Here is an 18,469-nt window from a genome sequence, read left to right as displayed (position 1 = left end):
GAATTGAGAACGGAAGAAGTAATGAAGGGGCGGAAATTCGATTGAAAAAAAAGGACATAAAAGAACAGGGAAAAAAAGGAGCGGGAACGTATGCGATCGGGTGCTGCTGGAGAGAAGAGGTCGAAGCAGAGAGCGAGGAGGAAAGAGATTCGGGAAGGGGGGGGGGGGGGGAGCAGTGCGAATCAACGGGCCACGGCGGACCCGAGTTCCTTACGGCCAAGGTTGGCGCTCTCTGGCGGCGGCGTGTGGACGGGCGCGGACCTCAAAGGAGCACGTGGCTTCCAGCAGAGCAGCATCGTCGCGTCGGAGTCCGTCCTGGTGCTGTCCAGCAGAGAAGCGTGTGGTGCTGTGCTTGCAGTGGCGGTGGCGGTGTTGCGAGTGGGTGCGTGACCTAGTTCAAAAGAAGGTTGGTTCTCACTTCAGCAGGGGGTGCCAAAGAAAAAATCGGAGAGAGTGGAGGATAAATTATGCCCATAGAAACGAGTGGAAGGCCTGGTAGCGGCACTGCGTCGAGGTGAAGAAGAGCAGCGAGCAGCCGTGAAAGAAAATCAGTCCGTGGATTACCTCAAGCTGAGTCAGAGGTACAGCACTGATCCGGTTTCTTCTGTCTGTGCGGATTACACTCCAGACGCCGTCACGATTGGGAGAAGGCTGATCAGAAGGTCGCGTGGAGCCTGAACTTGGGCTGTCGTGCTCCTTGGGTGCTTTTTGGTGATCGGTAGCACTACCACTATAACGCTATGGGTTGCAATCTGGGAAAAGGATCGCAGCCGGACGACTCTGATGTGCGCGACAAGTCGAACGCGACGTCGCCCCAGACGCCTCCGCCGGGCACCCTGGCAGAGAGGATGGCTGACGGCGCCGCTGGGATGGCCAAGAAGGTCTGCAACGACGTGCAACTACGTCTCGGCAAAGCTCCGCAGAAGCCCCCCGAACCAGGTCGGTGTGCCTGCGCATTCACTTCGTCTTCCCTATGGGGAGAGAAAGGAGAGAAGAAGGGTGGGGTGGAGAGGCACATATTGGGTTTGAAGCCCTCCCGGTTCACGGGGGATTTCGCAGGTCGCGTTCCTGCGTAAGTATCGCATTCGAAGAGAGGATGGCATCCGTATTAAATGTGCCGAGAGACGTGTTCGCAAGGAACATAGACCGGAATACGTCTATGCGCAAGTTTTGATTAAACAGCAATCTCTCCGGTGAGTAGAAAGTAATTATCATGTATCCAGGAATGGGTAAGAATGGGGAACAATAATTGTTACTTTGCTCCTCTGCTTGTTTCAAATTTGATGGCAAAAATGGCGGTACCTTTTTTTCCCCTCTTTTTGCGGTCTTGCGAAGTACCCGCGAAGACGTGCGTGAGACGAAGAAAATGTTCGAATTCTGCTTTTTAGGTGCTCCGGATGTCGGAGTGTAAACCTATGGATCAAATTTGCTCTCTGGGTACGTGATGTAGTAAAGAGCAAACCCTTTAAAGTAAGAAACATAACTGAGACGTTTCGCGAAGATACACCCAACGAGCTTGTTACGAGTATTAATGAAGGGCGATTTATGGTGACTCGTGGTACCTGGCCGATAATTATGAGCACCAAGAGACCGAAGAGAAAAGGCAAGTACCCGAAAGAGTTGAGTTGGAAAAAATCTGGATCTACGGCTTAGGCAACAAATGTGAAATTCTCTCGTTTCTAATCCATGATTCATCTTACGGACCGTCCTGCTTCGGGCCGCATCGAGTGGTTGGCGTTAAGGATTCAGTATTAGGCCGAGGCAGAGCCTCGTGGAATAGATTAAATGATAAATTATGAGGATGGCTCTTAGAAAATGCTTTTTTAGTAACGAAGTAAATAAGGCGTGCAGGAGAAGTAACTATGGCGTTTTTCTGGCATCCCCACCTGTAGAGAGAAAAAAAGAACACGTTTCCTCCAGCTTTTGCGCTTCTTGTGATAACTTTCCAGTCCTGTTCTTTGTACTTCTTAGTTCCTTATTCCCGGCCTTCATCTTTTTCACACTGGTTACTTCAGACAAGCAGTATGCTTTAGATAACTCACTCTAGTCAGTGAGTACGCTCTAATTAATTTACTGCAATTAAGGCCTGCATTTTTCGGTTAACACACTTTCTGCGGCTGGCTACGTCAGAAAACGTAGTCGGTTTCTGTGATTGCAATATTGCGCGAAGTGACCATGCTCAACTTTGAGCAATATGTTTAAACAAACTAAATTGTCATTTGTGTTGTAGCCGAAGTAGCTTTGCTCGAAGCTTGCAGGTTCTTGCACATCCGAGTTTTTTCAGTACTAGGCGTACTCGGCCTCCATACCTGTACTATAATGGTAGGCCCAACGTACACCTTGTGCGGTACTATATGCCAAGTCTTGAAGAGAGACGCCTCGTTGAATACAGTCACCGCAGTTATAGCCTACTTGACTATCAGCACCAAGTTTTCTTTCGGGGCTACTCATATTTTCGAAAAGGATATTTACCGCAGATCACTCACACAGACTTTTGGTATAATGCTGAACAAGTCGGAGAGTTCCACTTCTTTACATATCTAAAATATTGCAGATCTCGCAGCCGTGAACGAATGAGGATGATCATTCTAGTTCATGTCCTTAGGTGACCACTGCCTGGATTTATTTGTTAGGCTTAGCTATTTCACTTTCTTTCGCGCGAGGGTTTCTTTCGAGGAAGCTTTAGAATAAAAGCTTTGAGGCTGCTTGTGCTACTCGTTTCTTTCGAAGAGTCTCTCACTGCATCGGCATCTCACTATTGCACAGAGCGTACTAAAGGCCACGCGCTAACGTTATCGGGTTTAAATCACTGAGAACTGTGCATCTGCAAAATTGTACAACGCACTCACGCTGCTGAATGCATGAGATGTAAAAGTATAGTTACATCAGGAACTCATTAATGTTTCTATTTTGCGAGCTTAGGCTACAGATCCTAGACCACTGTGCACACGTTTTATCTAACCCTATTTACTAGATTAAAAAAAGTCATTTTCCGTGGGAACCATGCAAAATGCACATGATACTGGTGTGCATTTGTTGCGTTGCACGACGACAGGTGATGTCGCACTCTGCATGTAACATTGCCTACGATATCATTTTCTTAAGAACAAGAGTATCCAGAATGAAAGAACCCAAGAATCACAAAATCCAACCTTTCATTCGGCATTTTCAGTTATTTCGCTTGAAAAGGTACTGCTCTTCGTTTCGTACGTTACGGGCTTGGCTAAGCATGTAATGGCGGCTTAAGGCTCACTCGATGTTAAAGAGAAACGCTTTAATACAGGATTAAAGTGCAGCTAAGAAGCCTGCAAGGCTCTTCTTCAACTACTATAGATTTTTTTAAACTTATTACGCACATAAAACAAAAACACTGGTTGTAAGCGACCAGCCACGAATTCACGCACTTTCAAACCGTGACGATCAGGTAGCCTCGGAACAAGAAATCAAACTCAGCTGCTGATCCTTGTTTTTTTTTTCTTTCCACGGCTGACGAACTTTGCAGGAAGCGGTAGCAAGAACTGGGCAGCTGAAGCGATTTTGAGAGTTTAGAATTAGTTTAGAGAGTTTAGATCGGAGAAGCTTTCATAGATCGCTAACTCGGTAGGAAGGAACCCCGTACAAATACGTCTCAGTTAATTCTATTCTTACCTTGAGCCGGCACCTTGTTTTTTCCAGGAAACAAGCTGCACTGCGGGAGCTGCGTATGGTCATATTTTTTCTCGAGAAAATAATATAAACACGGGATCGAACCACTGTGAGGCAGCAAAGACCATGTAATATTAATTGATCAACACTGCCAGATAAAAGAAATTCCCTATGAAATCCCCAGAAAAGGGCACTGGCGAAAAGCACTTTATTACTAATATATATATATATATATATATATATATATATATATATATATATATATATATATATATATATATATATATATATATATATATATATATATATATATATATATATATATATATATATATATATATATATATATATATATATATATATATATATATATATATATATATATATACTTATGAAGGAAGCGAACAGTCACCGAAACCAAGGCGCACAGGGGAGTGTAATTTTTTTTAATGTGTTGTGCTTATCAGTGGGATGATAATACTTAGATTAATCTATATCTTAAAGAAAATTACTTATAAAGCAGCTGTTTTTTCTGCTGCTTTATAAGTGTGTGCATATATATATATATATATATATATATATATATATATATATATATATATATATATATATATATATATATATATATATATATATATATATATATATATATATATATATATATATATATATATATATATATATATATATATATATATGCATGCATGCTTCGTGGAAGCGTTTCTTGAGAAAAAAGTGTGGGAGGAACAGGACCGATACTAAAGCCTTTTGGAAAACGCGGACGCGCGTTAAAGTTACTTTGCAGGCTATTAAGCAAAGTTTTTGTTCACAGTACCGTGCATTGCTGACAAAGTTTGAGCAGACGCTTGTTACAGTCTTTAATTGAATGCACGAACTTGCAGTCATTCACTGGTTATTCCTGGTTATTGTTAGCTGTAGTGCCTGGCTAGATTCGTGCAAATATTGACTATCAGTTCTCACGCGCGAGCAGTTTCTTCAAATTCCTGCACGCTTTTGTCAGGACAAAGTAGAGCGGCGAAAGACGTTATCACGAGAAAAAAAAAAAGACAGCTAAGCCGCCTTTTCAACCCTTTTTTTCTTAGTCGAAAATGCGCTGCTTTTCAAGTGACGAGACGGCGCCCCTATAACGCTAGAAAATGGATGTATACTTGTGCTGTTTATCACTAAGGAGCACAATTTCCCTGATTTTTAGAGAAAGATCAGGCACATGCTGCTCGGCGTATTCATTGAAGAAAAATTAAAGAAGCAAATACAAGAAAAGAAGAAAAAAGAGAATGCCAACCCGAACGCTTTTAGTACCAGATTTCACATGAGCAGCGGTGCGTTGAAAGGCAGTCGAAGACGTTCCGCTTCAGCAAGATGGTGAAATCCACGGCCTGTTTTCCAAACGCACCCCAGAAGTAGTCGTTCTGGAATAAGCCTCTCCGCGGGTTTTTGCGACAGAAAACGGTAAATAAAGAAGATAAGGTAATAACCAGCGCTGTATGCCGGTCCCGCATACGTTTCTGACAAATTCGGCGGACGGAAATGTGTTTGCCCCACGCTAAATTTCAGCGCTTCGAGGTAATGCATGCTTCGTGCCTTCAGCAATAAAATGCAGTATTTTTGGGTACCTTTATTATCGCTCTGCTATGAGATTACTTTGCTCTGTCTTTTGGTTCTCCATTTTAGTCGTTTAGGCTTGTGCCGTTGTCCTCATGCAATAGATTTTCTTTGCTTTGGTTTCTAGTGTTTTTTGTTGTCTTCTATATTAGCGCGACCTTCAGGTGACGCGCTACAGAAAATCTGGCCTTGCGGCGTCGCACACTAAATTTAGGGTTAGTTTCTTTGGCCTCTTTCTCTTCCTAAGCGCTCATTTTTACTCGGTTGTGCTACAACGGCGTTGATATTAGCCACATCATCGTCATAAACGTAATGATAATTATCGCGATTATTATTATTATTATTATTATTATTATTATTATTATTATTATTATTATTATTATTATTATTATTATTATTATTATTGCAATTACTCAGTGTTTATATGCTCTCTTAGAGCTCATGCACCTAACGTTTCCAATGAACACTGATTAGGCTCGGTATCTGACCACTGCCCAGAAAATAGACAAATACATTATGAAGACACTAAAAAGTAACTGGTAAGGACGCAGCAATTGTCTTCCGGAGCGGATGCTAGGGCTTCTTCGGAAGTAGAAGCGGAAAATGAAAATAAAATAAAAACAAAATTACTGTCGCCTACGTACCACGTGAGATCTCAGCCCTACGCACTGGTGACAGGAGTAGGCGGGAACCAAACTGGGCTAAGCAGCAATCGGTCCCGCTGGGTGAATTTCAGAGTAGAGATCACAAGAAAAAAATTCCGCTAACGCACTTGAGCTCTTGAGCTCCAGCAACCAAAATAAAGGTGAACCGAGGTTAACTTAATTCAGATTTAGTTATCAGCGAAATTTGATTGCTCGGCTTTTTGTGGGTCTGCTGACGTTCATTTAGCAGTAAACGAGATATTGAAAACTAAAAGTTTCGAAAGAATCACCTGTCTGTTTGAGTTTGATTGAGGATGTCTCGCAGTGTACTATAAAAGAAAAGGGTATATTTATTGCAGATAAATTGCTAGTTGAAAATAGAGTATTTTTGTTCTCCAGTCGAATAAAACTCATCATGTCAGGTTGCCACCGGTCGCTGGGGCTGGTATTGATGAGAAGCTGGAGTTTGCGTATGAGCTTCATGCGATAGCCGTGGGAAGAATAAGCAGGAACTTCCGTGGCAGTGGCAGCAGCTCATCTTTGTCGTTCGTGATAAACCTGAACGAGTGACTTTAGCGGACTCTATGTGTTTGAATCACCACCACTTAAACGCCCTAGATATCTCTGGACGCCTGCGTAGGAATTTCTGCTCACTGAAAGCATTGAGCAGCACCTGAAGCTCTTTTGAAGGCCAAAACCTTCAACGAAACGTTTGAAAAAAAAGTGTGTCGTTACTCAGCTAACGGTATTACTTATGTCATGTTATTCGATGTTGTGTTATGTTGTGTTTTGTTCAGGTATGTGGTGCTATTGTGATATATTTTTAATTGTTTTTTTGGGGAAAGGAAATGGCGCAGTATGTCTCACATATCGGCGGACACCTGAAGCGCGCCGTAAGGGAAGAGATAACGGAGAGAGTGAAAGAAGAAAGGAAGAAATAGGTGCCGTAGTGGAGGGCTCCGGAATAATTTCGACCTCCTGGGGATCTTTAAAGTGCACTGACATCGCACAGTACACTAGCGCCTTAGCGTTTCGCCTCCATCGAAACGCCGCCGCCGCGGTCGGGTTCGAACCCGGGAACTGCGGATCAGCAGCCGAGCGCTCTAACCACTGAGCCACCACGGCGGGCTATTGTGATATGTGGCGTTATGTAGAGTGCTATATTGTGTTATGTTATGTTACATTATGCGAGGTTATTGTCCCGAAGTTACATGTGGGCTGTGAGAGACGCGTTATGCAAGGAAGGCTCCGGAGTTTTTCAGCCATCCGGTATTCTTTTAAGTGCACCGCTATCGCATGTCACGCTGTCCATTGTGCATTTCGCTCACATCGAAATGAGGCCGCAGTGGCGAAGGTTTAAATCCACGACCCTTGGGTCAGCAGCCATAGCCAAAGCGATTGAGCCACCACAGCACAGCATTAGCTTTTCTTACCTAGCCGTGCTGATTCTTAAACGAAGTTTTAGAGGAAGTGGCCTCTCGACTGTTTGAGGCGTTTAACCCCCATCTAGATTCAGCAGAGCAAACTCTCCAACGGGCAACCGCCACGAAAGGACCAGACCCGAGGACTATGCCTGTTCGTGAGCCGGGGTCAGGCGGTGGCGTCCACCTGCATGCTATTTGTATCTGCAGCGCAGATGCCGAACCGGCGAGGTGGAGTGGAGAAAAGTGCTTTGCGAAGAGGCGCGCAATAGTGTGGAGCTGCTTGACATGCTGACGGTGTAGCGGGGTGTCCGATCGCTTCTGGAGGGGGAATAGGGCGAGGAGGAAAGAGAGTGGAAAGGGAGTTCAGTTCGTGCTTTGCGAGGGCAATTGGGGAGTGCCTCGCTGCATTCCGAGAGGCGCCTTCGCAGCTCGAGAGCGGCCGGCTCGCTTTCCAGCTCGGTGGTCGGAAGAATTAGCGATTCTATTTGCCCTCTTCGAAACAAACAGGAAATGGGATCCCTCTAACGCTTCTGGATTCCTGTGAGAAGTAATTAATAGTCTCTCAGAGTGCTGGATGTTTTTCTTCGTTTTTTTTTCTCGCGAAGAATTTGGAGAGCTTGAAGCGATGACTGGAAAACGTGGAAAATAGCGAGAGATAGGCAGGTGGTCTAAAGCGAAGCAATGCCACGAAAATATGTAACTAATTTGCTGTCGGAATGAATTATTAGAGGCCTTAAAATGTAGAAATGACAACGTTTCTCCTTACTGAGCAGGTAAATAAAAAGTAATACCATTTACAGTGCTGGATATAATAAAACTCTGTGCAGGACGTCAGCCACTCAACTCCATGTCTACAGTTAGGTGAATTGGGGATCAAAATTACGAACATTTTTCGACTTCTTGCTTTTTTTCAGGAGGAAGACGTGAGTGGGATTGTGGTTTTACTTCGACATTCTACGTTTCGAAGAAAAATTTCGCTTGTCTAAATAGCTTTATATGTTTTGTATGAAAAAAAAATGGCTATGGTTTAGCTGTGGCTAAACCTGGAGTGACGCGATAGCCACAGCTGGCCGAGTGGAACTTGGGCACGTGACCAACCACGTGACGAACGACGTGATCAGCTACGGTGCCACCGGAAGCTGCTGCGCATCACGTGACCAACAACGTGACAGCGTGCCGGCGCCGCCACGCCGAAGGCTCGGAATGCTACCGTAATGTAGCTCTCGCTACAAATGTTTCTAGCAATTTTAATTTCAGAAGGGTACCGTCTTTTGCAACGTTTCATGTTATCTTCGCTTCACTTGGTGCTATGCCACTGGTCGCTCCTTTTGGTGAGGCAGCAAGTGAAGGATGACGTCACGTTGCTCGTGGCAGAAACGTGGCCACGATGCCCCTTACTTGCATACACGTGCTCAATGCCCATTTTACATTGGCACCCAGCAGCACTACCTGCACGGAAATCAATGAGTTGGCCGGTGGGCCGGTCGTTCAGTCGGCATAGTGCTGTTGACCTTTTGTTATCCGTTGTGCGTTTTCTTTCCTTCTGTCGTTCATTTTTAAAGCCCTCCTTTCTTTCTGTTTTCTTTCTCTCTTTATTTACTTCTTTCTTTCTTTCTTTCTTTCTTTCTTTCTTTCTTTCTTTCTTTCTTTCTTTCTTTCTTTCTTTCTTTCTTTCTTTCTTTCTTTCTTTCTTTCTTTCTTTTTCTTTCTTTCTTTCTTTCTTTATTTCTTTCTTTCCTTCTTTCTTTCTTTCTTTCTTTCTTTCTTTCTTTCTTTCTTTCTTTCTTTCTTTCTAGTGAACGCATACGATGCGCGCGAGACAGCCTAGGTTGGACACCATAAGGACGCGAGTATTGGTGGCAGGAAGCAGAAGCGACCCAAGTTTCTCAGGATAGGGAGACAAAAGTAAATGCACGCATATAGAGAAAGAGATAGAAGTGAAGAGGGTAATGGGCAATGAGCAAGTCCTGAGCTGGGAAGTGCTGGAAAATTTGCGAAAGCGCATCGTTGCTAAAAAAAAATGCAAGCATGGAAAGACAGTTTTCGTGCTATTTTTGAATGCGTATTGTATTCCTGCATTTTCTTTTTCACTGCGAAGTTCCTCAGAATTCACGCGGCGCGCTTACATTCTTTTTTGGCACTGGATGCTTCTCTCTATTTTTTCCCTCACTCGTTTCGGTGCAGAAGCTGGTTGTAGACCGCACTTTTAAAAGGGTGTATAAATGAGGCATGCTTCTAAAGTACCCGAAGAACGGCGCGGAGTTTTCAAGCCAGAAGTGCGAGCATACCGAAAATACCTCGCCCGTGACACTTCGCCTCTGGCGGACACTGAGGGTTTACAGTGAGTTTTTTTATTTCTTGTTTCTATTATCTGTTGTGTTTTTTGCAGCGAGCCTCTTCCTCGGCACGACGAAGCAGCCGAGCCATCAACCGTCGCGTCAAAGCAAGCACCCAGCATCTCAGCTTACGAGTTCAAAATTCCAGCCAGCGGGTAGCGAGTTTTTCTTTTTTCTGTTTCTCCAACGTAAAAGCTGGGCGCTCGTTGCCTCTACGCTTTTAAAACCGAGAAAACGCCGAGTCCATTTCGAAGCTGCCCTCTGCCTGGAGCTCGTAACGCCAGTTTTATATTTCATCGTGTTTTCAGGGACGATGCAAGAACAATAAAAAAAGATGGTCGATCGTTATATATCCTTTCTGTGAAAGGACTAACCAGAGTTTCGGCGTAATGAATCAACAAAACTCAGCTTTAATATAACAGGCATGCTTGGACGAACACGCCGTAAGAGCGCCAGATGCACTAAAGCACCTGTCAAAACAACAGTAACAATGATCGCGTCGACAATAACATAAGACGTGCTCAAGAACGCAGGCCATTTCTCCTTCAAAATAGATTACAGCGCTAAATTAACCAAGAAAGGTTATGCGTTGACTTAATAGTAAAGCAAAAAAGTTAGAAATTCCTAATAATGTTAAAAACATTGCCGGCGCTTAGTCACACCGCAGCGGCTGCGTTTTTACGGAGGAAAAATGCTAAGGGGCCCGTGTGCTGTGCGATGTCAGCGCACGTTAAAGATCCCCAGGTGGTCGAAATTATCCCAGAGCCCTCCACTACGGCACCTCTTTCTTCCTTTCTTCTTTCACTCCCTCCTTTCCACTTCCTTTATGGCGCGGTTCAGGTGTCCAGTGATATACGAGAGAGATACTGCGCCATTTCCTTTCCCCCCAAAACCAATTATTATTATTATTAGTCACATCGGCAGGATGCGTATTAGCGGGTACAACGTTTTACAACCCGAACAGACTCTGGTGCTGCGCGAAGTGGCGCCAAAGCGGTCGTCTTATTTCATTCCGCCGTCGTGGTCGCTTGCAATAACGACTGTGGGATCTGAAGGCTTTTAAATGTCATCACATTATTGCTGTCGAGCGACTTGTGTGATTTGAATAAAATATGGTTTAATACAATGTAACCTGAATTTTAATAAGATTTTAAATTTTAAATTGTCTGAATTTAATATATTTAAAACTGATATATCACAACTCTCCAGTTCTAGTGTTAAGAGAAGATTCCACACTAGAAAAAAAAATCCCACGAATAAATTACTGAAATTGTCTAATGATTTTGTATCCACTTGCAGTTAAGGGAAAATACACTACTTTACCTGACATTATGTAACTAGTGTCATTTTGTACCTAGAAATACTTCGCAGTACCAGCAAACTCATTCGTACTTTCGCTACTTGTAATGAATAAGAAATGAAGGAGCTCTGATAAAGACAGCTTAGCCATAATGACGACGCAGCACCTGGCGCACTGTAGAATGGCGCATTGCTGGCAGTGCTTGTCAGCAGCCGCCTGGTGATAATTAATTGCTAAAAGGGCAGCTAAAAGGAAAGAAGTTTAAGCTGCACTCTTTCAACATCTCTAGTTCGACTTTGTAAAACCACTTTGGCGGTAATTGTAGTGTCTTCCTTTCAAATTGCCACAACCACAAAGCTCGTACAACTAACAGGTGCTTAACAAGCCAGTGAAATAGTTTTACTAGTATAATAGCTTAGGCGTAGTACAGACGTACTAGCGTGATTAGGTGGGCGGATTAGATTAAGAAGTTTGCGGGCATACGGTGTGCTCAGCTGGCAAAGGACAGGGTTAATTGGAGAGACATGGGAGAGGCATTTGGCCTGCAGTGGGCGTAGTCAGGCTGATGACGATGATGATGACGACGACGACGACGACGCCGATCCTTGTTCCTGTTGCGCATGCGCAGTGTCCATGTAGGAAAACGCATCTGTCACCAAGCATGCGCAATAGGTACTTGGTTGGGCTGGTATACGGTACACGTCTACTTTAGTGCGTCTGCACTGTGCCGAAACTCTCTAATAGCAGGAAGTTTCATAATTCTTTTTTAAGCTTCTGAATGCGCTATTAGCAATGCGAATTCAGTCAAGTTTCTATGCTCCCCTTTTTTGCAGATAGAAGCAAAATATTAAAGAGCGGCAGCCATTTCCACAGACCTGTTGCGAAAGGCCATAGGCGATGAATTAGGCGTGGAGTAAAAATGAAGACTGCGAGAGGAAAACGGAGATGCAGCGAGCCCATTTGAAGAGTGACAGACAAAGAGAAAAGAGCGAAGAAGCGTGAAAAGAGTGAAAGACGCGCGAACAAGGCTAGGCTTTCAAACTTATTCTTTCGCAATTCTTCGTTCGTTCGGCGACGACATCGATTATCGGGTGCGCCAATCGATATATATGCCTTACTCCAACTCGGCTTTTAAAGGCTATAATGCTCCAGAGCTTGTTTCTCAGCCTTAATAATAATTTTGACATCACTGGTGATATTTTTTTTATAAAAAAACTTCTTACAAGTGTCCTCTCTTGATCACTTTTTCAATTTCTTTTTTTTTGTCTGACGCCTTCTTTAATGTTTCTTCGATCGAGTCACTCAGAGAAAGCTAGCTAGAACTCATTACGCTAGTCTCTAGAGCGGAAACTCGCCTGTAAAATCCGCAATTGTTCTGTTATTCAGCTTGTATTTTATCAGCCCATCTGAATGATAAAGAACAATTTAGCGTGAATAACAATGGGCGAAACTACGAACGGAAAAAATGCTCAGGGGCGTAATGGCGTTTGATGAATATCTCAAATTGATTACGGGGTGTCAAAAGGTGACGGGAAATTGCTCGAGCGCGAAAAAAGAGAGAGAGAGATGAAATACTCCGCTATTCGCTACAGATATCTCGGACAAAAGGAATGATAAAACCCTCACGTAAATAAAGCTTCCAGTGTTTGCAGTATGAAGTTATGATATCACAGCAACCTTGTTATGCTGCCATTCACTTCCAAATTGTCTGGACGTCAAATAAGATGTGCATCGCATACAGCCTAAAAATTATTACTGTGCCCCATGTTTATTTTTGGCTTGCTACGCTGCCTTATTTCTCTATTTCCTCGCCTCCAATCCCTCCTATTTTTATTTCTATTAATGTCACTCCGACGTCACTGTTGCCTGTTACGATGCTTCGTTTAGATTTACAAAACTTATTATGGACAAGTTTTTAAGGATTAGACCGAAAGATGGTCAAACATCTAATGACGTAGCTGAATGTTCTCTTAAAATCCCGAAATAAGATTGGTCCCGTCAGAATTTATAGTTGAGAAAGGAGTGATGTTTTATTCGGGTTGCTTTGTACACAGTTTTTTTTTGATGCTGGCTGAATACGTGTCACATCTTAATATGCAACTACCCAAAAATAAAAAAAAGAGAAGGCTTTTAGGAACATGTGTAGCAAAGTACGAAACCGTGTCAAAATTATTGTTTTGCTAGTTTTATCATTCTTATTCAGTTACCTGGCTCCGGGATTTAAAGGTCCGACCTCATTCTTTGGTTCTCCCCTACCTGCACGGCTGTCCTTGGATCGTCACAATACTAAATGAAGTATGAGGTACTACATTGGACCTGCTAGGGAGCATGCAGCTCCAGAAACTGTCCAAATTGTTTGGGAAAACGAACAATTTAATTAAATAGAATGCTGGCGACAAAATGTCGCATTGCACGCAGAAAAAAGCCTCTTCGTAAGGTTCTATACAAGGTGCTTCACCTATGATTTTACACAATTTTAAAAAATAGGCTTTTTGAGTTAGAAGAGCGCTTTTTGGCATAGCATTGTCAGCGGTGTAGTACAACAGGATACACCTAAGACATGTTAACTAGCACGCTGGTTAACTAATTTTGAATAGTTGACTTTTTACCCATTACTGTTAGACACTTTAAGTATTGGGAGGCGTGTAGCCCACCTTAACTATTAACCGTATCAGTTATTAAGGTTTTGAAAACGCGGTTGCCCTCGGCGGTGTGCCCGAACAAATATTGTCGAATTTCGATGGAGGCGAAATTCTAGAGGCCCGTGTGCTGTGCGGTGTCAGTGCACGTAAAAGAACCCCAGGTGGTCGAAATTTCCGGAGCCCTTCACTAGGGCATCCCTCATAGCCTGAGTCGCTTATGGGACGTTAAACCCCTACAAACCAAACCAGACCGAACGAATATTGGCTACTTCGACGACTTAAGTGCACTGGAGAGGTTGCTTTGCCTGCAAGCGTCACGAAAGGGCATGTAATTTTGCGCGATGTAGGCAAAATTTGTGGGGCCATAGTGCCGAGAGCAACCGTGTTTTCAAAATTGTAAACACTGATATGCATATTTCTTGCGGTGGGCCTCTCAGTAATTAAGGAGGCTAACAGTAATTGCTAAAAAGTTAACTATTCAGTAATTGTTAATCAGCCTGCTAGTTAGCACGTATTAGCTGTATTCTAATGTACTGCAGCGCTGAAAATGCTATGCAGAAACAAGCGCTTTTCTAACTCAAAAAGCCTACTTTTAAAAATTGCGTAAATTATTAAGTGAAACACCCTGTATACATAAGTCCGAACAGGGTTTGCATTGACGGTCGAAGAATGATATTGCGTGCAGGCACATACGTTATTCTTCTTCATGGACGTGGCCTTTAGGTTTTCCGCCAGTGCGCACAGACCATCTCGTAAACAAAACGACCGATCTAGGGATCGTTGGTTGCAGAAGCTTTCAAGAAGCCGTCACGCAAGCAACCACTCAAAAGACGGAAACGTGCCCGTTTAAATATTAACTCCAGTCCCGCCTCGAATGCCGCCAGTACTCCTCTTGAAACTTGTACAGCAAGCAATTACGTTTCCCAAAGTGCCTTTTTTTTTTACAGCCGATCGCATTTTAAGCGAGTTGAAAGTGGTAGCATGTGCGACATTGTCTATATCTACGGGTTGGACATTTCGGTTTTTATTTTGAAAAAAATTGGACGGACTTTTTTCGGTGTTTACTTCAGAATGCATTTCGGCGAAATGTTGCTTTCGACGAATCAATTATTGAGTTTTTTTTTTGTGAATTAACTGTGGTAATTCTGCGTGGTCAAAAGTCACTTGGAGTCTATCTTGGCATTTATGTCAGCATGAACAGTTCATTTGGCAGTAGTTAACATAATTTGCCAGTAATTTTGCACTTACTGGAAACGCAAGTTTAATGAGACAGCCGGCAGTCAAGAACGCAAGTGGAATTCACTTCTAAGAACTAGGCTGACAAGATTACTTTGGGTTGTCGCGCTTGGTTGAGTGAAAAGAGGGGAATATCACGTGGTCTGAGTGTTGATAGCAGGGATGGAGCTGCCGCTCAATCGTCGCAATAGCCCAAACATGGTACTTTTCATGACGACCATGCAAATTTCGTGGCTGTATTCTCTACATGCAGTTGGTAAACCTACGTAACCGACTAACTGCTCTAAACGGGGGATGACTGTGAACAAACTGTGCTTAGCTAGCAGGCGGCGAGAAGGTGATGCTTAACGCTTTTGCACAGAGTGCAAACAACCGATAAAATGTCTCAAACCACACAACTGTGGGGTTCATTTAACAATACCACAATTTCATCACTCCACTGGCTTCCCTACTTAGTTAATTTACAATTTTGACTGAGTGTAACCCGTACTCAACTTCCAGCTAGCTATGACTTGCATGCCAAGAATGCTGACCTTTTTCGGGTAAAACCGAATTTCAAGACCTAAATTCGGCGTGCTTTCATCGTTTTTTTTTCTCGGTTAAAACCGAAAACTACAACACCTATTTATATCATTAGACGTCCTACGTAATCAATTCATTGATAAAACGAATTTTATTTATATTTGGTTCACGCGATTTAACGTCCCAAAGCAACTCAGGTTATGAGTAGCCTATATGACGTAGCCCGCAACGACGTAGCGCTAGCGTAATGCGAGATTGCTTGCTGTTCACTTCCAGTCATTAGCGACGTAGTTGTTGACATTCCTTGCCATCAGTGGGTCCCAAAAGATTTGAGAAGCTTGGACCGCGAGTGCGTAGAAAGCAAGTTTTCTTCAAAATCACGAGAAGTTGGGGTTCGTTAGCAGACGTTTATGCTGTCTTTTTCAGGTTAGGATACAAAATGCATTTGAAGAGACGAAACACAGGTGATGCAGAAACAATGAACATGATGGTGGAGCAATGAAATCAAAATGTACATGGTTATGGTGTTGTGTTTACTGCTTCAGAGGTCCTTGTGTAGGAATGCAACAGGCTGATAAAAAAGGGAGAGGGAAAGAGTATATACATGTTACAATGCTAATATGTAAAGCGGAACCTGTGGGGAGGGAAGCAAAGGAAGCGTGCTATTGTTCGGGGACGTTGTTTAGGGGTTACCAAATTGAAATTGTGAGGTATAGCATTAGCAAGCTGGTAGTGATGGTTGTTGCAGGTATCTCGTAGGAACAGAAAATTTCTTGGTTTCCAGTAGTGAAGGCGTGATTTTTCTCAGAAGAGAACGCCATGCTCAGTTTACTTATAAGCGCGCCTACATCGGTACACAGAAACAGAAAACGCCAGCAGTTGTTGCTCGTGCTTGTTAGAAAAAAAAAACAGGTCATACAGCATAGGAATTATGTTACTATGATTTTTTTTTGTTTCTGAGTAGGTTAAGGTACAGTGCAGTTTATGCGAACTGTTCTCCCGCACAGGCAAAAAGGGAATACGTCTCTAGCAAGGCGTATGTACAGTTAGTGCCACGTGGAAGTTAAAAATCGAAAACAGTATTGTATGAAAAGCAACATGATAACATAATCTTCTTTTTGGCATGAGCTGTACACAAAGCGTGCAAAGAGCCCTGGCCCTCCAATAGTTTATCTTGCTACGGCTAGTTAAATAATAAGGCGCCCGTGTGCTGTGCGATATCAGTGCACGTTAAAGATCCCCAGGTGGTTTGCTGATTAATTTTTTTCCGCTTCGTCAGTGACAAAGCTGATGCCTATGAGGTCACGGCTGATAACAAACATCTAATGTCAGTCTTCGAGTCTGTGATCGAAGTATCCTGGGCTAACTAATGTCAAAGAGGCAAACGAAATACTCGCGTAAAGCATTATTACAGTCTTTTCCCCTTGATTAAGAGCCCTCTAACTGATTTTTATTTTCGCTCCTCCTCCTTCATAATTTCACATTACGTCGCAGAAGAACCGCGTAGTCGCTACAGTTCCAGTTAACCGGAGCTATGAGCCGGTAACTGAAAAGCATGAAGCAAATAAAGAAGCGTCAAATAAACGAAAGCCCCCTTCGACATAACAAAGCACTAAATGATACGCTTTCGCATTTGCGGTGCTGGACAACGGCAAAGTAGCGTTATGGCAACGATAAGTCGCCAGAAGAAAGCATGCGCGGTAATACATTTGCATTGCGTAAGAGCACGGAGACCCCGCAGACGAAGTTTCATTTCTGCGAAGCCATACTGACCTTCGTGCGTAATAATTGCTCGTCGTTGTTCCTGTTCGATAGCGAAAGCTGTCTCCTGCTCCCGTATGACAGAACTCCCGATGACGTAAGACGACATAACTTAATCTCCGCGGACAAGGATGCTTAGTATGCAGTAAAAAATAAATGAAAATAATGCCTGGAAATTACATAACACACAAAAATTTCATACAGCCACATAATCCCAAATACTGAAACCGTCAATACTGAAAGAAAGTAGCATCAACAGGGCACTTATTCAAATCATTGCGTAGACTATGTGAAATAAATATGACGCATGGAATGTTTTTCAAGTGAAGCGATGTTTCCTGTATTCTTAATCAGTGCGTAGTAGAGTTCTGGCTCATAGTGAAAACAAAACTGCGTCTCCTGTACACTCTGCCCGTTTTGTTGGCAAATGAAGTTAAGAACCGTATACAAGCAATAACTAAAGGGCACACCTGTGTTATCCTGTTATACAAGCGCATTATTCCTGGGTGTGTTCTGTTTCACAGAAAACACTCGGTTAATGTGGGTTGCTTCGTTCCAGACGCTCCTATTAATAGGAAGATTTAGCGTAGCAGAGAGGTAACATTAAGGTAGGCGCATACAGGATTACGGGATGCCTGCTGAGCACGCACAGAGGCCGGAGCGTAGCCTTATATTCAGTAATACGTTATACGTCTGCGCTAATACGTCTCCCCATTTCTAAAGCTCTCTAATTTTAGACCGCAGCTCACGCTGTGACGCAGCGTGCGTCAATGAAATCCTGACACGCGCCAATTTCTTCGGCTGTCTAAGAAAGCTCCCGCATGCGTTGGTTGCCATTATCCGATCGCTCACGCTGCCAGTCCTCATTTGGACCATCTTAGGAAATCCAAGTCATTAGTGCGTTCCTCGACTTGACTGACCTCGCTCGGGCTATGTGGCTGGGCGACAGGTGTCAACGGCAGATGACACATCCACGTCTAACTCCCGCTGAACAGCGGACTCGTCAAGTTTGCCTGCTTGAAGCTGTTGAGTGACTCGGCGAACGAGATAACAACCTGTCGTAGAACTTTCTAGAGATAAGGTGAATTTTTGGGGGGGAGTAGACTACACAACCGCAGAATCGCTCAATCTTTGTAAAGATCCCTAGCGAGCAATTTTGTGGATTCTAACGAACGTATTCAATGTAACTAATCCCGTCTGACGAACAGAAAATTATAGGCCTCTGTACCGGCGGCGATGAAATAAGGACGTTGACTCATAAAAAAATAATTAAAAGCTTTGCGGCAATATCTTGCTCCCGTGCAGAGCGCGAAACAAAACAATGGCTCTATCCTGG

General features: G+C 43.4%; 1 protein-coding gene across 1 annotated transcript in view; it reads left to right on the top strand.

Annotated features, from left to right (window-relative positions):
• Positions 1-215: 215 nt before the first annotated feature.
• The window catches only part of igl (IQ calmodulin-binding domain containing protein igloo), a 175,171-nt gene continuing 156,917 nt past the window's right edge, over positions 216-18,469 (top strand). Inside the window, exon 1 of the mRNA XM_077628586.1 lies at positions 216-939. Coding sequence (XP_077484712.1) covers positions 741-939 — 199 coding nt within the window. The 5' untranslated portion in view covers positions 216-740. The remainder of the gene's footprint in view (positions 940-18,469) is intronic.

The sequence above is a fragment of the Amblyomma americanum genome, chromosome 6, assembly GCF_052857255.1.
Source record: "Amblyomma americanum isolate KBUSLIRL-KWMA chromosome 6, ASM5285725v1, whole genome shotgun sequence".
Lineage (NCBI taxonomy): Eukaryota > Metazoa > Arthropoda > Arachnida > Ixodida > Ixodidae > Amblyomma > Amblyomma americanum.
Note: the sequence above shows the minus strand (reverse complement) of the source record. Positions and strands in the feature narration are given on the sequence as shown.